This window comes from Canis lupus, chromosome 4, assembly GCF_011100685.1.
Source record: "Canis lupus familiaris isolate Mischka breed German Shepherd chromosome 4, alternate assembly UU_Cfam_GSD_1.0, whole genome shotgun sequence".
NCBI classification, from domain to species: Eukaryota; Metazoa; Chordata; class Mammalia; order Carnivora; family Canidae; genus Canis; species Canis lupus.
The window spans coordinates 72,180,582-72,206,248 of NC_049225.1; the positions used below are offsets into that span (position 1 = coordinate 72,180,582).

Genomic DNA, 25,667 nt, shown 5'->3' on the forward strand with positions numbered 1-25,667 from the left:
TTGTTACTGAGAGGAAAGAATTAAATTTTTTAAACTTACTGTTTTAGTGCCATGCTTCAGAGTTATTTCATGCGAGTCAGGGATCTTTTGGACAGGATTCTGCAAAAAGAAAATTCCATGACATCAATGAGTAATGAACATATTTGAGGCAGGGGGGTGGCATACCATGCTCACAGGCAATATAAATTTTTAAAATTGCATCACTAGCTCTTTACACAAAGCTTAAAAAAACAAAATAAAATTTGTGAGGGTATCTTATTTCTGCACTTCTAGATAGATTACAATTGTTGAGTTGATAATAAATTAATCTTAAATCTCAAAAAAGAGAAACCTTAAGGTTGTATGAAACCAACCATCCAAATATTTAAAGCCTTCTTTTCACTGAAAATTGAGCATACATAACTTAAAGTGTTTAACTACATAAAATCAAATCAAATCTGTACAGGGTAAACATACACCCTTACAGGGTATATATTACAGGGTAAATATACACCTCTAACCCTTAGAAGTTTAAAAAGCAAAATATTGCTGCTCAAAAATTGCACAAATAAGGAACTGAGTCACTAAACGATTCATCAATTCAATAAGTACTTATTAAAGTGAGATTTTTGCAGATGCTGGGTGGCATCAAACATAGCCTTTATCATCCCTCCTTCCAAGAAGCACATGGTCTAGGTGGGGGAGATCAATCACTCTAATGTAATATAAGAAATGCTATGATAAACAGGAGGTATGGGCAGGATAATCGAGGAAGAGAAAGGATGGATACACAAATCAGACATAAGGAATCACAGTGATCATTTGAATAAGAAGTTTCATTATTTAGTCAAGTTTCCATTACCCAAGAGCCAGTTAGTAATACTAAAATTCTAGGGCCATTACAAATTCATGTGAGGATCATCCTGCAATCTACTTAATTAGATATGTGCAATCTAACAGACTTTAGTCCCTATCTCCCCTCATTCTTTAGCATCCTTGATGAATCAATCAATCACAAGGTTTATTTCATCATAAACTTTTCCCCAGCTATGGCTCTTTCTCCCCAGCATATAAACAATTAAAGTACTTACCATATTAAACACACATATATACAGAGCAATTCCCCCTACATTTACTATCGGATCATTATCTTTTCCTTTGCCATCAAGTTTCTTTATACAACAGTTTTCACTCAAGTGTCTCTGCTTCCTTTTACCCTTCTACCTCTACCACTATGGCATGTGTCCTTTTATTCCTAATGCCTAATACAGTTCCTGGCACCTAAAAGACTCTCAGTAAATACCTCTTGAATAAACAAGTCACTGTGAATGCCCCTGGACACTTTTCATAACTTAACCTGCACAAATGACTTTTCAACAGCATAGCAATTACTTAAGTATTTCCTCCACTGTTTCTTCTATCTTAACTATTTCCTCCACCTGTTCTTTCCTGGGAGGAAGCAGCCTAGACAAGAAGCCAGAAAAGCTAGGGGTTTTATTTGTATTTTTTTATATGGTTGAACATTCTTTTTAACATTTTTTTATTCATTTAATTTTTTAAGTAAGCTCTACATCCAACATGGGTCTTGAACTCACAACCCTAAGATCAAGAGTCATGTATGTGCTCTACTGACTGAGCCAGTTAAGTGCCCCCCCCAAAAAAAGCTAGGTTTTTTAATCTAGCCCTGCCACTCAATAGCCCTGTCATAACTCCAGGAGGGTTATGACTCTATTTTCTCATTTGTATACAGAGGATAATAGCACCTGCCCTTTAGGTTACTGTGAGGTAAGTGGTTTAAGCCTTATAATGTAGTATTCTGCACAAAAGTAGGTGCTCAATAAGTGACAGCTACCATTTATTCTAAGGCTTACCTCCTATCTCTCTGGTCCTATCATCTTAGTCTATTTCCAGGCTTCTCTTCCTCCTTAACTGGCTAATTCCTACTCATCCCTTAAGACTCAGTTCAGATGTGACCTGCTCCTGGAAACACATCTCAACATTTCAAAATCTGGGTTAAATGACCCATCTATGCACTATGATGTTACAGATAAGGAGACAACCTCTCCTAATCTCTATCAGAGAATTTATCAAAATCTATTGTAATTTTTAACCTGTCTCCCTCCCCACCACTCCCTAACCAGATTACAAAATAGACACTTCTCAAAGATTGTGTATATCCATTATCATATCTGGGTCTCCAATCCACAAAACAGGACGATGTCTGACAGAGAAACACAAAAGTGTTTTGGAATATTTAATGGACCAATACCTTATAGATTACATTAGATTGTAATTTTTAATTTACTTTCAAACATTAATGTTTACATCCATAAAGGAGAGCAGGTGCTATCCATCAGACCAGCCTGGTAAGTGACTGTCAGGGATAACTGAAGTTTTCAAAAGGTAAAAACCTTTAACAACCAAAGGATTACATAAAGTTGCAAATATAGGGGTGCCTGGCTGCCTCGTACAGAATGTGACTCTTAACCTCAGGATCATGTGTTTGAGCTCCATGTTGGATGTAAATATTACTTAAAAAATAAAGGTGCAAGTCTAGAGAACTAAAGGCAGTTTTAGACTGTCTGCATCTCAGAGATTACTGTAGTCTATTACCATCACAGTGCAGTGAAGAAGATCAGGAAATGAGAAGACACTGAACAGGAACCCTAACCTCACAGTAACCTAAAGGACTGCTGGAGAGTTTACAACTGATTTCAGGACAAGATGTTACCGTATGGTTTACTACGCTCTGGAAAAGGGCAGCACATACCTTGATTTCAGAGATACCAATACTCCAACACAAATTACAAAATAATTTAAAAGTCAAACAAATGAATTCTGGACTACTCCAATGTAATTATGTAAGCCACTGATCCCTTTGCAGTTGACAATATTTGTAAGTAATAAAAACTCATGTGTAAGTGCTAAGTACTCTTGCAAAAAAAACCAGGAGAACAGTTCAAATGTTTCACTTATAGAAGACTCTATTATAGTTGGTATCTCATTTCATAACTAATCACCTTTTCATCATTCAGGAAACAAGAAACACTGTCACTACAAGAAGGGATGAAAATTATTCCATTGAATTAAATGTAAAATGTGCCTATATAGAGACAACTTCTGGCATTTAAAGTAAAAACTTACAAGAACCCAGAACAATTCAGTATTTACATTAGTAGTAAATTAAATGTTTAAATAAATGTTGTTTACATTTAAAATCAAAGTTTTACAGGAAATCATGTAGAACATTACTCTTAAAAGGCCCATAAAACTGGTACAACTAAATTATCTAAAATAGTAGCAATCCATCTTTTGGTAGCCTATCACTTGATGGTGACTGTTCTTTCTCCAGAACTTTTCCTAATGACTTTTTGGAATATGGCGTAAATGTGAAATTTGCTCTACCAGTAGAATATTTTCATGATCTTCATGCCAGGGGACACCATAAGCTACAAGACTTGAATGAAGTCATTTATTACAAGAATTCATAACAAAAGCTAGTCTTAATGGAAGAAGGGAAAAGATACCAATTTTTGTTTTGGTTTGGTTTTAAATATCAACCAAAGGACTATTTCCCAGGCTCTTTGGTTTGCCCTCAATAACAAGGATAGCAAATATATCTGGAATAACATGACCAATTCCATCTGACATATATTCTTAAAGTGTTTTCAAAAGACTTGCAAATCAGAAATAACCTTCCTAGGATAAAGTTGCTGTTAAGTTTAAAATATGTATGGTACTATAAGCCATAATCAAAAGTCTACCCAGTAACAAAGATCTGCCACAAAGTGGCTATAAATTTTGTGGAGAGAATGAAGACTGCCAACCAGGAACTTGCAAAGGAGTGCTATGTTCTCCCAAAAACCATTCTGTAAATAGTTGCCTGTGTGGTATCACAGAAAACCAAAATTAGTCTAATCTAGAATAACTCTGTAGATCCAATAGGCTAACTTAATAATTATTCATCACACATTCACTAAAAAAAATAACAACAAAGACACTGCTCAGGGATCTCTGGGTGGCGCAGCGGTTTGGCGCCTGCCTTTGGCCCAGGGCATGATCCCGGAGACCGGGGATCGAATCCCACGTCGGGCTCCCAGTGCATGGAGCCTGCTTCTCCCTCTGCCTGTGTCTCTGCCTCTCTCTCTCTGTGACTATCATAAATTAAAAAAAAAAAAAAAAAAAAAAAAAAAGACACTGCTCAAAAAGACTGTCAATCCAGTAAAGCAAAACTGACAGGTAAACAAATAGGCAACACTAAAATGTTTCAGATGCTATGATAGAAGAACACACAGAGTTCAGTGCTCAATTCCATTCTGCCTGGGGAAGTAGAGGGTGATTAGAAAAGGCTTTACAGAAGAGATGCTTGAGATGCCTTTGGAAAAATAGAGGTTCCCTAGGTAAATGTGGAAGGTATCCAGGAGAAAGTAAGATAAATCCTGACACTTACTGGACTGCAATTACTTCTGCCTGGATAGAGATTTTTTTTGTTTTGTTTTTGGGGGGTTTTGTTTTGTTTTCTGGACAGAGTTTAAATCACTGAGCAGGAAAAGGAGAAGGCTGTGTGTGGTGTGTATATATGTATCCAAAAAATTTTTTTAACCCAGAGTTAGAAACCAGATTGTATACAATGTCAAGAATCTGAAATTCTAGCTCTGAGCCATGTAATCCTCCGGTAAGATCTGAGTTTTCAAAAAATCACCAAGTTATTCTGTGCATCAAAAGGTATAATCAACACAGTGAATAGGCAACCTCTAGAATGGGAGAAAATGTCTGCAAATCATATACCTGATAAGGGGTTAACATCCAAAAACACAAAACTGTTACAATTCAACAACAACAACAAAAAAAACAAAAAACCTGATTCAAAAACTGGCACAGGACCTAAACAGATATTTCTTCAAAGAAGAAATACAGATGACCAACAAGTACATGAAAAGTCATGTACTTTATATTTAAATACATAATTTAAATAATTTAAACAAATTAATACATATATTTATATTTAAAGTCAACATTACCAACCATCAGGGAAATGAAAATCAAAACCACACTGAGATACCAGTAACAGGTTGGCTATTATTTAAAAGAAGACAACAACAACAACAAGAGGAGGAAGAGGAGGAGGAGGGGGAGGAAAAATGTTGACAAGGATGTACAAAAAATGGAATCCTTATGCATCACTGGACAGAAATGGTACAGCTGCTATGGAAAACAGTTTGGTAGTTCCTCAAAAAATTTAAAATATGATTCAGTAATTCCTTATTTGTATATATACTCTAAAGAACTAAAAGCAGAATCTCTAAGAGATGTTTGCACACCCACGTTCAGAGGAGCATTATTTACAACAGTCAAAGGATAGGAGCAACCCAAGTATCCATCAATATATGAATCAATAAACAAAATATGATATATATATATAGACATATACACACACAATGGTCTTTAAAAGGAAGGAAATTCTGACACATACTATGACATGGATGAACTTAGAGGGCATGATGCTAAGTGAAATAAGCCATAAAAAGAACAATGCTGTAGGATTCCTATGAGGTATCTAGAGTAGTCAAAGTGATAGAAAGTAGAATAGTGGTTGCCAGAGTCAGGAGAGAGGGAAAAAGTTTCTGTTCTGTAAGATTAAAAAAAAAAATTCCAGAGACTGAATATACAACAATGTAACATGAGCTGTACATTTAAAGATGGTTAAGATGGGGGATAAGTGCAATAGGTGATGGGGAACAGAGAGTATGTATATTTATGATGAATAATGAGTAATGTAACTAATGTAACACCTGAAACTAATATAGACTGTATGTTAACTATATTGGAAATAAAATAAAAAATGTAATAAAATTTAATAATTTTAAAATAAAAATTAAAAATGGTTAAGATTGTAAATATTATGTGTATTTTACTAAAACTGAACAAAACTTTCAAAGATATAGTCTACATAAGCAAAAAAAAATTAAAAGATGCATATTATTAAGCCTGCATACTTCTTAATGTTCTAATAAACTTTAGGTAAGCTTCAAAATCAATCATTTATCAAATGTTTAAAATCCTCTTCCAAAAATATAAAGTTACAGGTCTAAAATATTGCAGGAAGGAAAGACAATTTCCTATCTAATTCTCACAGCTGGTTCTAAACCGTCAATTAGTATTCCCAAACCACCTCTAAATTACCCTCAAACAGTTTATGCCCTATTGCAAGCTGCATCTTGGAGAACATTTCTCAGTAACATGACTGAAAAGGATATTGTTAAAGAACTTTTTATACTTGTGTGAGGGCTGAGAAACTCAAAAGGGATAGGTCATTCTTGTATTTTACCAGAAATATTTTTTTTTAACTCCATGACATTATCAATAAACACAAAGAAGACAATGTTCTACCCTCATCATACAACAATGGCAGGTCATAAGTCAATAGGATTTATACCAAAAAATAAACTTATTTTCAAAAGCTACCTTGAACATATGCCCTGACACCCTAAAATTTTATGAGTATTTCTACTCTTATTGGCTACTTCTGAAGACTTGAAATCTAGATAGGACTCTGCAATTAACTCCAGTTGTAACCTTCATTAAGCCACTCAATTGTCTAGAACCTTCACTTTTTCACTTATAAAAATGAAAAAGTCACAGGGTGCCTGGGTGGCTCAGTGCTTAAGCCTCTGCCTTCGGCTCAGGTCATGATCCCAGGGTCCTGGGATAGAACCCTGTTTTGGGTTCCCTGCTCAGTGGGAGTCCGCTTCTCCCTCTGCCACTCCCCCTGCTCATGTTTGCTCTCTCTCGCTCTTTCTCTCTTTCAAATAAATAAAATCTTTAAAAAAGAAAAAGCCAGATGAGGTAATTCACAACCTTCTATGATGACATAGTTTACCTTAAACTTATTCACATCTGAAACTATGAACCCTCTCCTATGTCACTGAAAAGTCCTTTCCGGGCTTCTATCTTCTTCACTTATTTCCACATTGCTCATTACCATGATGTTACTCTTCATAGATTGTTTTTCTTTAAAAACCTTCAATGATTCTCTGTTGCCTTTAGTAGCAATCAATAACTTTTCACAGCAGTCACACATTTTTGTTTTAGAAATTTTTCTGCAACATTTGACTGTATTACAAGTTTAGAAAAATTAATGTTTTGAAGAAGTTTCTGGTCAAAGGGTATAAACTTTCAGTCATGAGTAAGTTCTGGGGATCTAATGTACAGCATGATGTCTATAGTTAATAATATTGTGTTGTATACTTGAAATTTCCTAAGAGAGTAGATCTTAAGTGTTCTCACCATGAAAAAAAAAACTATATGAGGTGATGGATGTATTAATTAACTGATTAAATTAAATTTCGCAATTTATACATGTATCAAACCACATTATACTCCTTAAATATATACAATGTTTATCAATTATACCTCAATAAAGTTGGAAAATAAATAGAATATCATTAAAAAACAAAAGACAAGGACAGGGGTGCCTAGCTGGCTCAGTCAGTAGAGCATGTGACTCTTGATCTAGGGGTCATGAGTTCAAGCCTCACAATGGGCAAAGAGGTTACTTAAAAAGAAAATTTCCTATATAATAAAAAAGCAGTTTCTTATAAGATACTAGTATCTAAAGAGTCTAACAACAGTCTTATCATTTGCAGTGGTATTTTTCTATACATTACTTAATGAGTATATTAAGAGCCACCCTTACCCACAACATTAACCACTCTATGTAGGAATGGAAGAACAAAGGAGTTGGGCTTCCCAGGGAGGCGGCTGTGGTTTGTTGGAGAGTGAGTGTTATAATAGAAGTTAGAAGGAGCAACCTGACTTTCTAGAAACCTTATAATGAAACTCCTCCCTCCCACTCCTTCACCCCCACCCTAAAAAGACGACTTTCTTTTACAACTCTAAACAAAGAGAATTTCACTCATTCAGACTGGGTCCCTGGGTTTTACCTTACTCCTAAAAAAGGCACACCTCCACCATACAGTGCCAACAATGTATACATCATTCTCAAATCTTCACAACTTGAATTAATTATCCACTGGAAGCCTCAAGTCCTTAGCCTCCTGTCTACAAAAAGTAAGTATTTATTAGGATGATTCATTTGAGAAACAAAGCACAGAGCTACTACGATGACCAAATGAGTTAATGTGACAAAGTACTTTATAGCCCTTTATAAGTAAGAAATTATTATGAGCCTATAGCTACAAAGTACATATTTTAGAAACTGTTGGGAGACCAGGTATAAAACGCCTTGAGATTTAAAAAAAAAGTTTCACCAAGTTTCAGAATCTTAGACATGTAGTGCAGAATTACTTCAACAAAGGGGATCCCTGGGTGGCTCAGCGGTTTAGTGCCTGCCTTTAGCCCAGGGTGTGATTCTGGAGTCCCGGGATCGAGTCCCACATCAGGCTCCCTGCATGGAGCCTGTGTCTCCCTCTGCCTGTGTCTCTGCCTCTCGCTCTGTGTCTCTCTCGGGCTGCCCAATATATCTTCTTAATTGGAGATAATAAAGATTACCTACTGATAGCTTGTTTAAAAAAAAAAAAGCAAATCTGTGAGGAAAAAATAATACACAATACATGTTTGTACTTATCATAATGTGTTTATATATCCCTCTAAAACATAGGAACAATGATCAATTATCAATATTTCATATCCACTCTTCAAATGTTTTTGTGTACTTTTAAGATAAAATATTTGAAGCCACAGGCAGATTTAATGAAAGCCATACACAATAAACACTAAGAATCCCAAAACAAGGAAGACACAGGCTTTGTCCTCAGAAACTATGAAAAATACACACTTGTAAACAAATAATTGTATCACAATTATGATCATTTTATCATGGTTGTGACGAGACAATAATAGAAGAATCTCCTATGTAAATCATACACAAAACTAAACTCAAAATGTATCAAAGACCTAAATGTAAGAACTAAAACCATAAAACTATTAGAAAAAAAACAGGAGTAAACTTTTGTGACCTTGAGTTAAGCTTCTTAGATAGGACACCAAAAGCACAAACAACAACAGAAAAAAATAAACTGGGTTTCACCAAAATTTAAAGTTATTGTACTCCAAAGTATACCATCAAAAAGGTGATGGACAACTCATAGAATGAGAGAAAATATTTGGAAATCATACGTCTGACAAGGGACTTATGTCCAGAATATATAAAGAACCCTTATAACTCAACAACAGACAAGCCAACTGAAACAGGAAAAGAATCTGAAAAGATATTCCTTCAAAGAAGATATACAAATGGCCAATAAGCACATGAAACAACGTTCAACATCATGTTTATTTAGAAAAATACAAATCAAATCCACAGTGAGAGACCACTTCACACTTACTAGGACAGCTATAATCACAAAGACAGACAATAACATGTGTTGGTGAGGATGTGAAAAATTGAATCCTTATAGACTACTGGTGGGATTTTAAATGATGTAGCCTCTCTGAAAAAGTTCCTCAAAATATTAAACCCAGTTATCATATGACCCAGTAATTCCACTCCTAGATATAAATCTCCAAAACAAAAAGTATGTACCCATACAAAAACTTCTACATAAATGTCCATAACAGATGTCCATCAACTAATGAATGCATTAAAAAAATGTGGTATGTCACACAATGGAATATTGTATGACAATATTGGGAATAAAAAAGAATGAAGTACTTCATATATTCTATAACATGGATGAACCTTGAAAACATTATGCTATGTGAAAGAAATCAATATAAAGAACATTTATTTTATTACTTCAGTGATATTAAATGTCCAGAACAAACAAATGCACAGAGACAGAAAGTAGATTAGTGATTGCCAGGAGTTGGGGGTAGGGTAGTGAGGAGAAAACAGGAAGTTAAAGAGTGCAATATTTTTGGGGGGAGGAGGAAAATGTCATAAAATTAGGTGGTTGCACAACTCTGTGATTATACTAACACTCACTGAATTATATACCTGAAAATTGTGAATTTTAGCACATACAAATTATATCTCAATAAAGCTGTTAAGATATAAAATAACAGAGGAATATAACAAAGAAGTAGCATAAAGAAGGAGGTATTCAATTCTATTTTTGTGGATCAATGACCTTTTCACAAAGAGAAAAGCTGGATCCTTAAAACTGAAAAAGTTCTTCCCTGATGAAGGAGTCAGGTATGTCACAATGCACCTTACAAGGGTCCATGCTTACACAGCTTAACAAGCGAATGGAGTTGTACTTGGTGTTGCCTATCATCCAGGGAGAAGGAAGAGCATATTGGAATGCATGAGTTAGTCATATTCAAAGACTGTTCGTAGTTTATATGGATGGGGCATGAGGCAAGTTTAAGAGAGAGGCAAGAGGTGACTTGCAAAGCAGGATGGGTTACAACCAGAGATAAAGGAGAGAGTAATGGTTAAGCACACGGATTCTAGAGCAGATTCCCTAGATTCAAAAGCTAGCTCCAACATTTACTACTGAGTGGCCTTGGGAAAGTTACTTAGCATCTCTGAGTATCAGTTTTCTTATCTGTCAACAGAGGATAACAGTACCAGGAGGATTAAAGGAGCTATTTCACCTTCAGTGCTTAAGACAATGCTGTACAAAGGAAGTATCCACTGTCAATAATATTATCTGGTTCTAGATCTGAGCATCTGCTTATTTCTTTATCATAAATCAAACAAAAGGAGACTGCAGAGGCAGAAAATTGTGGCTTAACAGTGAATTCCTGGTTTGCTGGAGATCCCTTTTATGACTGTAAAAAAAAAAAAAGAAAAAAGAAAAAAAAAGAAAAATCAGGCCTGTGCCACTAACTTCTTCATTAAAAACAAAACAAAACAAAACAAAAAAACCACTTAATTCTCATTTATACTCTGCAAGGCTCTTGGGATGCAAAACTGAATTAAAACTCCCTAATTGTGATCCATATCAGTAGTGAAATGGCAACATTACCAACCAACAGCTGCCTGGTAGACTATGTGAATCAACTTGGTGGTCTTGGTCTTATTTCAAATTCACAATTAGCTGCACTTCTAGCACTCAGCACAAATAGTATGAACAAAATGTCTTTCCAAATAAGGATCAAAGTCTATAGAAGAATAAAGAAAGTAAGCTCTGTTGGAGCTGCTTCAATATGTACTTACATGCCATTCTATTAATTTAGTACTTAAAAATATAAAATTTATTCAAATGCAAACTTGACAATCATGGTAACAGGAAAGTACCTAATTCCACTAAAGGACAAATTATGTCAATTGGGGTAAATATTCATGATTTTCTAGAAATTCATTATTATAATGGCACTTTTTAAAATTGTAAGATTAAAGCATTGAGAAATCTTTCTCAAAACTGACACATGGAGATCTCCCACTTTTACTCATGTAAACAGAAAGGGTGAAAGATCAAGGGAGCTGCTGTATTTTCAAATATTGTGTCTATACCTACTAAACTGACAAAATGATATATATTTTCTATAACTGTCTTCTTGAACATTTAGAGGAATGTAAAAAGTAATTACATAACCCTCATCCTTAAGAATACTTATAGTTGGGAAGGCAGAAGAAAAAAATGAAAGCTGTAAGTAAAGCAACCCAAAGCAAAATTTTTAAGCTGAGTAGGGCAGTGGATGGAACATGTGACTCTTGATGTTGGGGTTAAGTTTGAGCCTCACACTGGATATAGAGATTACTTAAAAATAGTATCTTTAAAAAATAAAATAATAAAATAACAAACTGAGGTAAGAAATAGGAGGAAATTACACTGAATTAAGTGTTAAAAAAAAATCTTTAAGGTAAAATGAAATATGAGTGAAACAGCCAAGAGGTGAGGCATACATAGGAAGATGTTAGGATCTGGAAAGAAAAGCGAAATGAAAACACAAGATAAAAAAGGAGGATTCCACATGGATAAATAACAAGTGAAGGACTCTGGAAGGGCAATTACAAGAGGCTTTTTTAAGGGCCAATTACAACAGTATTAATAGAACTATTAAGTGTGAATAATTCAACCTTCTGAACCTAGGATCAAAAAACATAAAGTGTCAAAAAAAATACCAGTGCTATGAGCAGAGAGAGAATGGGTTGGATGGGGGTGGGAGGGGTCATTTTTCAAACTAAAATTTATGATAGTACAACATGGCATCAAAGACTCTATAGGACTGACTTTGGCAAGGATTACTAAGAGGATTCTTTTTGCAAAAAAATATTCAAGGCCTTCATCAATTTTCTCAAAGGCTCTTAATCCTATGATATTCCAATCATTTATCACCCTTGTCAATTTTCCTTTTTTTCACTTAAGAACTGGTATAACTAAATCCTCATTTGACAATGGCTTTGGATAGAGCAAAGGACGTCCTTAACATCACTTCCACAGAGTTAATGACAATTTATATCTGCAAGGTTTGCAATTTACTGTACAGTATATACATGATAATGACAAAAATTTAGCAAAGTAAATATACCTACATGTTAAAACAACTTGTAGTTAAGACTAAAATCAGTCAGATAAAAAGTACCCTCCTGCCTTACTCACTGCAGTTAAATTACGCTTTTATTATTTGCATAAACCAGTCTGTCTTTAGGGGCACCTAGGTGGCTTAGTCAGCTATGCATCCAACTTTTGATTTTGGCTCAGGTCATGATCTCAGGGTGGTACGATGGAACCTGGCATTGGGCTCTGCAGGGAGTCAGCTTGAGATTCTTTCCCTGCAACCCTGCACATGTGCACACGTGCACACTTTCTCTTTCAAACAAATCTTAAAAAAAAAAAAAAAAAAAACTAGTCATCTTCATCACTACACACTATCTACAACAAATAAAGAAAATGGTTCATGCTACCAGTGTCATTCACATTACAATTACACAAAATATCTGTTGGGGGGTGAAAAGCCACTGCTCAAAGGCAGAAAGGACATACACTAGTGATTCTTCCTGCCAGCCACCTGAGAAGGTACAAAAGCCTACCTGGCAATGGGAGTTTAAGAAAGACTGCAGCCTTGTAACAAAGGAATCATGGCAAGACTATCCTGAAAATGTAGGGCTGAGTATTGACTCCTGAGCTTCTAAATGATAACTGTGACTGTATTAGAAGCTAGCTTTGATTCAATGAAATATTTAGGGGGCAAGAAAGTAACTTTGACCACAGCTAAGGACTGGCTTTCACTGAACAAATATTCCTTGAGCATCTACTATGTCTCAGGTACCAGTCAAGCCAATGGGGATACAATAAAAGAGATAATATAACTGCCCTCATGGAACTTGTATTACTGTGAGGAGAAAGACAGCAAGTCAGTAAGTAGCAAAACAAACAAAAAGTGTCAAATAACAATAACTACCATAAAGCAATGTCAGAAAAAGCAGTGGAGTAGAGTGGAGGTACTTATACAAGGTGGTCAAAGAGGTAACACCTGCACAAAGATCCACATGAAATGAGGGAATCCCGTAAAGCTCTGAAAGCTACTTGTATAGGAGAGAGTAAACAGAAAGGCTCTGTAAGGGAAGAAGCATAGATGGTAAAAGAAAAGCAGAAAGGTCACCGTGGGTAGAGAAGAGTGAGCAAGACAGGAGTGAAAAGGGATGAAGTCAGAAAGATGTAAGGAAGCCAAGTCATGCAGGCCTTAGAGGTCAAGGCAGGGAACTTGGATTTCTCCATCATGACAGAAGAAACTGGAGGGTTTACTGACAGGAAAGTGACAAGGGAAGTAGGGAAGTGGTAAGATCTGATATGTGTTTTTAAAAGTTTAGATTACTAAACTTTATTATTTGACTTTATAGGCTTAAGTCTTAAATTCTAAAGAGGCTATCCTTAATATTCCTGCCATTAAGCCTTATTATATAGTTACTGACCTAAAAAGCTTAAAAAGCTTAAAGAAGAAAAAAAAAGCTTAAAGATACCCAAAAAAAAAAAACCTGTAAATATATATACTGTCAAATCACAAAATAGTTTTTCTGCATTTTTAAAAAATAATTATTCCAGCATTAATGTCAACCTAAACCTCACTTGTTCCAATTTGTAGAAGACACTGTTCATAGAGTCTTTTTTTCCTTCCACTATAGACAGTAGACAGTTGAATAAAATGGATTTTTGCCAAAAGTCAAAATGTCTCTATTGCCCCCTAGTGCCCATCTAAAGAATGAAGACCTTCACATATTCGCAGCTTGGACAGAAAGCAACACACTCACTCTATTTCGGAATAGAGCTTCTAGCAACCTCTGCTGACAGAATCTTGCAGGTGTAATTAAATTGCTCTGTTTTAAGGAACATTAATTGCCTCTGAAGTTAAAATCATTAAGCTTCTTCACACTGTTTTTTTTTTAAGACTTTTCTTCCCAGTAAGCTGCAATTAAACTAGAATTGGTCATTAATCAAATATTGGTAATGATGATGAAAACAATAAAGCCCAGTAATTCTGAGTGCTTAGTATGTGTCAATCCCTATCTTCAGTGTTTACTTAAATCATCTCATTATCAATTTCTGAGAACTGAAAGAGAATTTTTACCTACTTCTAGTTCTTCAACATTTCCCTCCCTATGCATGAAAAGAGACTGACTGCTACAGGTGGCTGGCAATGACCAAGGCCAGGGGATGAGAAGCCTCAGACCAGAAGTCAGAGAAGCACAGTGGTTGCCCAAACTTGGACTCTTCACCACAGAACGTGCCAGCCAGGGAGTCAGAGAAAGTTCATGGAAAACAGGTGCTCATAACTAAAAAGTCACTGTTAACAGCTAGCCTTTAGCTACAGTGATAAAAAAAAAAAAGCAACTTTACATTTTCTGCAGTAAGAGGATAAGAGGATAGCAAGGCTAATAAAAATCCTCAATAATTCCAAAGTCTCTACTTAATTATAAGTTATAACCTTTTTTACATTAAAAAAAATCAGCATCAGGCACAAAAGATACAATTTAAAAATTACTTTTTACTCTTTTCTCTGACCCTAATTTGAATTTTTGTTCATTAAACTAAAAAAAAATAATAAATCTTAAAGAACTAAAAAATAATAATAATAAATCTTAAAATACTAAATATTTCTAATGAGTTAACAGTTGGTGTAGTTTAACAAAATTTAGTAATGGTTTGCATACTGTTTTTATTTGCATTCTATTTGAAGGAACAATTCCATTACCATCATAGGTAAGTAAAATGGAATAAAGGAAGAATATAAAAGCAAACTTGTCATCAAGAGAATTATGACATACAACATTAACATTTCCATTCCAGTGACCTCAACAATTAGTAATACTAGACCAACTACTAACCAGCACTGAAGTAAACTACATATAAAAAACAACAGAATTAATCATAACCTGGTGGTGCAGCTTTTAATGTATCTCCTAATTATGTTCTCTCATAATTTCCCTTCCAATTATACTGTTATCAAAAACTCATTCTTCCAAAGTTTTGTGACTAGGGACACCCAGGTGGCTCAGTGGTTGAGCCTCTGCCTTTGCCTCAGGTCGTGATTCCGGGGTTACGGGACTGAGTCCCCACATCAGGCTCCTCTGCAGGGAGCCTGCTTCTCCCTCTGCCTGTGTCTCTCTGCCTCTCTCTCTAGGTCTCTCATGAATAAATAAAATATTTAAAAATAAATAAACAAGTAACAAAAATTTGTGACTAGAAGGAAGCACAAAAACTATTTGGGTGATAGAAATGTCCTATATCTTGTTTTGGATGGTGCCTAAACACAAAATATGCAATTACCAACATCCACCAAATTGAACCTTTAAGATCTGTGTACATTATTATATATAATTTACACCTCAATAAAAACAACTACACTTCCTTTTTGTTTTGTCAGACCTTTTTAAGAATAGAAAACTATAACTTCTTCTGCCTCATTTGACAGGTAGGTTGATAGGTAGTTATAGTCTATATTAAAATAATTATCTTTTGACTCACAGCAGCTCCTATAATTATTAAACTATTATGTAACTAAAATGTAAACTCAGATCAATCAATCAACAAATAAATAAGTTATAAACTTAGAACAAGGCAAACATAATGGTTCTTCCAGACATAGGTATCTTTATACATTTCTATACTTATATATCCTCTGTTCACCCCTCTATCCTCACTTCCATTTTTTATGTAAAAACCAAGGATTGTTACATCACAAAGAGAGAACATCTTCAAATGTCATAAAACGAAATGTTCAATTATAAAAACAAAATACACTCAATTCCACTTGATAAACATTTACTCTGTATGTACTATATATACTACAGCAGAGGTTTTAAGAGTTTTTTAAAATTTCTGAACCATTTATATGGAAGTCCCTAAACTTGGTATCATTACATATGATTGCAAAGTGGAGGCAAAGGAGTTAAGCACACAAATAATGATTTAACAAGGAAAACAGTTTGTGTTTGCTATAGAAGGCAGAAAGCCTTTCCAAGTCTGGGAAGTAAAACATGCAGTTGGCATGTGGAGAGGCTGTTTGGAGGAAGTCACATTTGAAATGGTTCCTAAAGGCTAAACAGAATTTTAACAAGCAGAAACTGGAGGAATGTGAAAGAAGCATTAAAGTTTTGACGAGCACCAACTCAAAACTTTGTTGGGGAGAATTCATAAGCAAACAGGAATTGGTGGGGTCTGATACATTTATAAATCAGACCTTCCATATATTAGCCTATACTGATGAAAAATTAGATATGTCCTTAAAATATATATCCTAAATTACTGCTACAACCAATGGTAAATGGGAACTGAATCATATGTCAGTTGTGGAAAATAATAAAAGAGCGAGAAGGAGGTAAAACTCCTCTTAAAAAATTATAATCATAAACACAATTGAGGAGGGACACCTGGGTGGTTCAGTCGGTTAAGTGTCTGCCTTTGGCTCAGGTCATGATCCCAAGGTCCTGGGATACAGCCCTACATCGGGCTCACTGCTCAGTGGAGTCGGCTTCTTCCTCTCCCTTTGCCCCTTCCCCTGCTGATGGTCTCTCTCTTTCTCTCAAATAAATAATTAAAATTTTAAGAAACACACACACATTCAATTGAGGAAACTGCTGATTTTTACAGGTATAACTTGCTTCACTACAGAGGCATATTTCCCTAAATTGAAGAATGTAAAATACACTTCTCTAGAATGGTATTTGCTGGGGGAAGATGGTAGAGAAAAAGTGGAGCTGTTGTTTAATGGATGTAGTTTCAGTTTTGCCAGATGAAAAGCTCTAGTGATCTGCTGCACAACAATCTGTTGCACAACTGGATACAGTTCACATTACTATACACACTTAAAAGTGATTAAGATGGTAAATTTTATGTTACATGTATTTAACCACAGTAAAGAAAAAAATAAGATTTGAAAATAAACAACTCATGCTTAAGGTTGAAAAAAATAAAATTTAGGGGCACCCAAGTGGCTCAGTCAGTTAAGGTCTGCCTTTAGCTTGGCTCATGATCCCAAGAGCCTGGGATCTGGGCCCAAATTGGGCTCTCTGCTCAGTGGGAAGCCTGCTTCTCCTTCCCCTCTGCTTGCTGCTCCCCCTGTTTGTGAGCACTCTCTCCATCAAATAAATATCTTTTTAAAAAATAAAATTTAAAAATTTAAAATAATGAATTTAAAAATAAAATGTACTTTCTCTGTTAAGGAATCCTTCTATAAAATCCAAGGTGATTCCCTCTCCAAAGAGCCTCCTCGATGGAAGTGATGTATTTATGAGCCAAGGAATGCCAAGGATTGCCAGCAACCACAAGACGTTAGGGGAGAAACATGGAACAGATTCTCCCTTAGAGCCTCTGGGAGGAACCAACCCTACTGACACCTTGATATTGGACTCCTGGCTTCCAGAATGTGAGAGAATAAATTTCTGTTGTTCTAAGCCAAAAAAAAAAAAAAAAAAAGAGCCTCCTCATGCCACTCTTCAGGAAAGTAGCATTTGGAATATCTAATACCTTAGGTAGTTGAGGGAGGAGGGATTTTTGCATTCTTTGTGTTCCTTTGGCTGCCTACACACATACTTCAATCTCTTCTGGATTGTGTCCTTTTCTCATTGACATGCTGAAGCTGTCCTCTCTCTTGATCTATGCCAGAGCACTGATGTGCAGCAGGCTTATTTAGTCATCAACTATGACCTTCTCACCAAGAGGGAAAACTGTATCTACAGAATCAGTCATGGTACGCAATTTGGTGTAAAGGGTATGGCTATTAACATGGTGACAGAAGAGGACAAGATGACTCTTCAAGACATCAAGACCTTCTACAACACCTCCAGTGAGGAGATGCTCCTCACTGTTGCTGACCTCATCTGAGGGGCTGTCCTCCTACCTAGCCCTACTCAGCGTTCAGACCATGGGGGGCTAAGGAGGAGCAGAAAGGAGAAAGCAAAGGAGCCAAAGGATGGACATCTTGTCATTTTTTTCCACCTTTTCATAAATGTCACTTTTTGAGGCAAATATATATATTTTTTATATATGCATATATATATAAACACGTATATATATATGTTTTTAAAATATTTTTTAAAATAAAAAAGGAAATTGTTCTGTAGTTTTAAGTCCATTTCTATACCTCCATTTCCCTTCTGAGTATTTTTTTTAGTTATTTTTAAAGATTATTTATTTATTTGAGGGGGGGGGGCAGAGGGAGAAGCAGGCTCCATGCAGGGTGCCTGACGTGGGACTCGATCCCAGGTCTCCAGGATCTCGCCCTGGGCGGAAGGCAGCGCTAAACCGCTGGGCCACTAAAGCTGCCCCCCTTATGAGTATTTTGATGATTCTCTGTATAACTGAACCTGACAAATATATAGTTGAACTTGACTATATCTTAGGGCTTGACCTAGGGCTAGTTTTATGAATTCTTTCTTTAATAAAATGAACCAAAAATACTGCAATTCATTCTGAAGAAAAAACAGTACCAAAACAGCAGGATATAACAGATACAAAAAAAAAAAAAAAATTCAAATGAAATTCACGCATGCTAATATAGTAACCAAATCCTAACAGTTTAAAGATTGCATTAGTATCTATAAATTTTACATGGTTTGCTCCTTTGGAGAAAAGTAGCGATAATACATTTACAATGAGCAAAATAAAATCAAGTAGAGTCTAAGTCATACAATAGGAAAGGACTAGTGACAAGGGCTAAAAACTTTCTAAAAAAGTAAATAATTTGCCATTACTAATACCAAAAGCACCGAACACTGAATATAAATTTATGTTCACCACAGAGGTGCTAACTGGCTTCCCCATCTCTGCATCATCCATCGTTTCTGATGGAAGCACTGAATTTTAGCTACAATCCTGGCTTCCTAAAGTAAATGCTATATTTCTCATATAAAAGTTCAAAATCAGTAGCCTTCTTTATCCCTTCTGCATTCCTCCTGATAAAAATGCAAAAATCATAGCTACAGTTTGACCACACATCTTGAAACCCACATACTAAGGATGGTAGAACAAAAGGACAGAAGCAAGCTAATCTGTGGTGCCCTGAACCTACAAGCTTGTTCTGGTCCATTTAACTACTGATTGCATTTATGTGAGATAGAAAGAAACGACCTCTATGCTATTTTCCATTTTTTCAGCATCAGCCAAATTACATAATACAGTAGTCCTCCCTTCACCATAGTTTCACTTTCCATTTTCATTACCCACTTCGTCGTGGTCAGAAGGTCAACTGTAGCCTAACACACTTTAGCATCAATGCCTATGTCATTCTCTTCACTTCATCTCATCACATAGTATTTTATCATCTCACATCAGCACAAGGTAAGTATTTTGATAGAGACCACATTCACATAATTCTTATTACATTATATTGTTATGATTGTTCTATTTTATCACATCCCAACTCCATGGCTTCCAAATAAGGGTGGTAGCACATAATGTTAAAAGCATAGACAGCCTGGGTTTAAACAGCAACTCTACCACTTAATAGCCAGATAAAGGAGCAAATAAGCAAACTGGGCAAATAATTTAAATTCTGTGCAAAAAAAGAAAAATATTTACTGATTTTTAGTGGTTCTTACTCAAATTCTTTTTTGGACTGAAAAGATTTATACTGTTCTTTACATTCAGACATATCTTTCACTAAGCTTACTCCTAATTTTTCACATTTTTCACTGTTGTTCATTTTTAATCCTTTAAACTGCATATAAAATTAAGTTAAAATAAAAATAAACTTACTAAAAATCTGTTACAAAAGTTTTGATTAGTTCTTTTTTATGTTAGGTAGTCACACTAAATACAACAATAATCTAACTTTTTTTCTAATATGCAATTCTGATTATTTTCACTTGTTTAATTGGCAAAAATGTCTAGAATAATAATGCAACAGTTACCATCTTTTATTCTAGGTTTTAAAGGGAATAGCTCTAGTGTTCCTTAATTATTTATAACACTGCTAGTAGGAAGCATGAGTGAATTATTTAGTGAGATATAAAAATTTCCTTTTAGTTTTTAGATGTTTTTATTTAGAAATATTTAGCAATAACATCAAAAAAATTTTTAACATCAAAAATTTTTAATTCACTTTTTGCTATATATTAAAATAGATGACCACAATGATAAATAAAAACAGGAACCATTCTAAGGGTTCAAAATCCATTCATTCATTCATTCATTCATTCAATGAATCATCTACACAATTCCAGTTGAATATTTTATTAGCCCATTTTACAGAGGAGGGAAGAAACACATAAGAGAGGTTAAGTAACGTGCCCAAAGTCACACAGCTTGAAAGTGAAAGCTCCATGTGGCCTAAAATCCATTCTCTTAAACACTACTCTATTGTTTCTCTGTATCTATAATTTACTTTTTATTGCCTGGATTACTATTATATTAGTCCAGTTAACAGTGGAAGCTGGGAAACAATCTTAAGTGGCTACTGCTGTTGGAGTGATATTGGATTCACTAAGATGGTAGTAATGGAGATGGAAAGGAATGATCTGGCTGGAAAGAGAGCTAAACAGACTTGTAATGAATTGCATGCGAGGCAGAAGGAAAAGAAAGTAACCAACAAAGGTGACAAGGTTTTGTGGCCTATCCATTAGCAAATACTTAGAACTCTGCTTCCTATGTTTTGTTAACTTTATGTTCCTTGCTTTTCTATTTTCCTTCATTCTTCCTAACTTATGCTTTCTTATAGTATTTCACTTCATTAAATCCTTTTAGGAACAAGGTAAGATAGGAATTTATTCAGAGTACTAAGATTTTTTTTTTTTAAGATTTTATTCATTTATTCATGAGGGAGAGAGAGAGGCAGAGACACAGGCAGAGGGAGAAGCAGTCTCCACGCAGGGAGCCCGACGTGGGACTCATTTCCTGGTCTTCAGGATCACACCCTGGGCTGATGGAGGCACTAAACCACTGAGCCACCGGGGCTGCCCAAGATTTATTTTATATTCATGTTCAATATCATTCTGTTTGGAATTTTTTTCTGTTCTAATTTTTTTTTCTTTTCTCTCTTTTTAAAAATTTTTATTTAAATTCTATTCAGTCAGGCACCTGGCTGGCTCAGTGGCTGAGCTTCTGCCTTCAGCTCAGGGAGTAATCCCAGGGTCCTGGGATCCAGTCCCCCACATCAGGCTCCCTGCATGGAGCTGCTTCTCCCTCTGCCTGTGTCTCTGCCTCTCTCTCTCTTTTTCTGTGTCTCTCATGAATAAATAAATAAAATCTATAAAAAAAAAAAAAATTCGGGCAGCCCCCGGTGGCTTTGCGGTTTAGCGCCACCTTCAACCTGGGGCGTGATCCTGGGGTCCTGGGATCGAGTCTCACATCAGACTCCCTGCATGGAGCCAGCTTCTCCCTCTGCCTGTGTCTGTGCCTCTCATGAATAAATAAATAAAATCTTTTATAATTAATTAATTAATTAAAAATTTTTAAGGATTCGATTTAGCTAACATATACTGTATTATTAGTTTCAGGGGTAGATTTTAATGATTCATCACTTGCAAATAACTTCAAGTGACCTCCTTAATGCCCAAATTCATTTTAGATTTTTTTAATTAGAAATGCCTTATCTGTTCCAATTTTTAAATTAAGATCTTAATTGCTTTACAATGAAGGAATGTTGACTGAATGTAACCCCATTATTTGTTTCTAATCACAGGTACAACTTCTGATCAATATGGAAACTAGAAAAGAATAGAAAAGTGTGAGGCAGAACAAAACAAAAATTCTCTTCATTCCCACAATCCAGAAACTAGCAATGTAAATACTTTTCTCCATGCATATGTTACCATTTAAATTTTTCAAATCATACTTCTGGTAGTTTTACAGCATTCCCTAGTGCTACTGAAAACTCTTATTAAACACGTTCAATAAAAAATAAATAAATAAATAAACATGTTCAATGACTGCACAGTATTTTATGATTTTATGACTATACAATTTACTTGTCCTTTCTCCAGTTACTACACATGTATTCACATTATTTACCATTATTCTAATATTTCACATACATTTATTATTTTGAAACATTTTTAGACATGAAAACTTTCTGACAAGAGAAAGCTTTGAGCAAGCTCAACATAACAAAACTTAACATTTTTTTGGACAAATTTTAAAATTTATTTATATTTTGCCTTTAAAAGCCAGAACAAATTTCACTTTATGGAAAGTCAGCTTATTAAAATACAAAAAGCGCACTTAAACAAGAAAGCCAGTTTCCTGGTACCACCAGTAATCTAGACATACTCTGATCAGTTCCCTCAAATGAAAGCAGAAGGTCCAATGCCCTCATCCACCATTCCCAGATAATGGTCCACAGAACACATTCTGAAAAGATTATAAATAGTACTGCAATAAACATCTTTGGGCATAAAGCTTTTTCCAAATTTTCTCAGAATCCCAGAAGTAATATTACTGAAATTAAAGGAAATAAGATTTTTAAGGCTCTCAATACTTAATAATATAGTTTCAATAATGAAAACAATTGTAAGAGCTACTGGCTCAATTCCTAGGCTATTTCCCTGTTCACAGTCCTTCACTGACCATGATTTAATAGGTATAATTCAAGATAAGCATAAAAATATTTAAAAATGGATATGATACAAAAGGCCAGGAGCTTACCATCTCTCTCATGTCTTTCCCAAAAGCAACTAACAGTAGCACATCTAAAGATATCAACCACCACATACTATGGAAGAAAGATTTTCTGCAAAATAATAATCAAAATGAATATTACTTCTAAGTTATTTGGGAGAAAGAATATTATAAGTCTTATATGAAAACTTCAAAGTGGCTTCACTGTCACTGAAAAACAAGGCAGCAATACCATATCCTTCCTTTTTGAGAAATGTTATTTTGTAAGCAATATTCCATGTCTTTAAATATCCATGATACATGATATAGATCATAACTTACAGAGTTACCGTAATATAGTTAACCTATTTAAGTAAGCAGCCACAGCAGATTGGGAAGAGGTGGTATGACAGGCGAACTGGGAAGATACTTACTTGTAGGGCCTTTTGTTACAATGCAGATTGCAGGTGTTGGGGCAGGGTCCACCCCAGTCCTACTGAATCCACTTCCAGATTACAAAGCCGAAGCATACATATTTTTTAATTGTATCACAGAGGATTCTTACATTCAGACTAAGAACCATTGGGTTAAAAAAAAAAGTTATTTTAAAAATATTTTTCCATTAATTTCAATAATACTTATTAAAATATTTAGCCAATCAAGTATGTGAACTTGGATGCTTTTCTACTAAGTAGAATGTCTAAAAAGCCATAGTGATTTGCAAGTTTCTGAGCAACAAAATAATCAAACTGTATTCAGGAATCCCCAGATGGAGTCCTGCCTGATGTGGTAGTTTATTTTCCCTCATTTAGGGAATGAGTACTATTACTTGCAATGTGGCTCGTGTTACAAATAGTTTAGCCTTGAAGCAGTGAGGAAAAGGGATTGAACAGAAGATCTGAAAGGCAGAGACAAGCTAAACGGCTTCAGCAAAAGTTTAAGTAGGAGAAAATAAAAGCTCAAGTTTAATCTTCAAAGTTGAATTTAGAACTTTGTTGGAGCTTAAATACGGACATGTTTCATGAGTCATGAGAAAGCTAGATCTGAAGTTCAAACAAGATAGACCAATGCTTCCAAGGGCTCTCAGTGAATAGAAGTCATGAGGACACTAGACCATCCTCACATCATACCAAAAATAGACTCAAAATGGATGAAGGACCTAAATGTAAGACAGGAATCCATCAAAATCCTAGAGAAGAACACAGGCAGCAACCTCTTTGACCTCAGCTGGAGCAACTTCTTGCTAGATACGTCTCCAAAGGCAATGAAAACAAAGGCAAAAATGAACTATTGGGACTTCATCAAGATAAAAAGCCTTTGCACAGCAAAGGAAACAGTGAACAAACCAAAAGGCAACTGGTAGAATGAGAGATTTTACAAATGACATATCAGATAAAGGGCTAATATCCAAAATCTATAAAGAACTTATCAGGGATCCCTGGGTGGCGCAGCGGTTTAGCGCCTGACTTTGGCCCAGGGCACGATCCTGGAGACCCGGGATCGAATCCCACGTCGGGCTCCCAGTACATGGAGCCTGCTTCTCCCTCTGCCTATGTCTCTGCCTCTCTCTCTCTCTCTCTCTCTGTGTGTGACTATCATAAATAAATAAAAATTGGGATCCCTGGGTGGCGCAGCGGTTTGGCGCCTGCCTTTGGCCCGGGGCGCGATCCTGGAGACCCGGGATCGAATCCCACGTCGGGCTCCCGGTGCATGGAGCCTGCTTCTCCCTCTGCCTGTGTCTCTGCCTCTCTCTCTCTCTGTGACTATCATAAATAAATAAAAATTTACAAAAAAAAATATAAATAAATAAAAAAAAAAAACATAAATAAATAAAAATTTAAAAAAAAAAAAAAGAACTTATCAAACTCAACACCCTTAAAACAAATAATCCAATCAAGGAATGGGCAGAAAATATGAACAGGTATTTCTCCAAAGACATAAAAATGGCCAACAGACACATGAAAAAATGCTCAACATCACTTGGCATCAGGGAAATACAAATCAAAACCACAATAAGATACCAACTCACACTAGTCAGAATGGCTAAAATTAATAAGTCAGGAAATGACAGATGTTGTGAGGTTGTAGAGAGGGGAATTCACATACACTGGTGGTGGGAATGCAAGCTGGTGTAGCCATTCTGGAAAAACAGTATGGGGTTCCTCAAAAAGTTGAAAATAGAGCTACCCTACAACCTAGCAACCGTACTACTGGGTATTTAACCCAAAGACATAAGTCTAGTGACCCAAAGAGGCACCTGCACCCCAATGCTTATAGCAGTAATGTCTACAATGTCCAAACAATGAAGAGCCCAGATATCCATCAACAGATAGATGGATAAAGAAGATGTGGTATTATATACAATGGAATACTACTACTCAGCCAGCAAAAAAAAAAAAAAAAAAAAAAAGGAAAAGAAAAGAAATCTTGCCATTTGCAAAGACATGGATGGAACTAAATGGATATTATGCTGTGCAAAGTAAGTCAATCAGAGAAAGACAATTATCATATGATTTCACTTATATGTGAAATTTAAGAAACAAACAGAGGATCATAGGAATAAGAGAGAAAACAATAAAATAAGATGAAATCAGAGAAGGAGACAAACCGTAAGAGACTCTTAATCATAGGAAATAAACTGAGGGTCACTGGAAGTGGGGGAAAGAGTAACTGGGTGATGGACATTCAGGAGGGCACATGATGTAATGAGCACTGGGTATTATGTAAGACTGATGAATCACTAAC

The 25,667-nt window shown here is 35.5% G+C and overlaps 1 protein-coding gene across 2 annotated transcripts in view; it reads right to left on the reverse strand.

The window, feature by feature from the left end:
- WDR70 (WD repeat domain 70) overlaps positions 1-25,667 on the reverse strand; it is a 296,044-nt gene that overhangs the window by 236,038 nt on the left and 34,339 nt on the right. The window contains exons 6-7 of one of the 2 annotated variants that reach the window (XM_038535280.1): positions 22,971-23,055; positions 40-99 (exon numbers count right to left, since the gene is read on the reverse strand). In XM_038535280.1, the coding sequence (XP_038391208.1) occupies positions 40-99; positions 22,971-23,055 (145 nt within the window). The remainder of the gene's footprint in view (positions 1-39; positions 100-22,970; positions 23,056-25,667) is intronic. The other variant, XM_038535279.1, reaches the window with a different exon arrangement.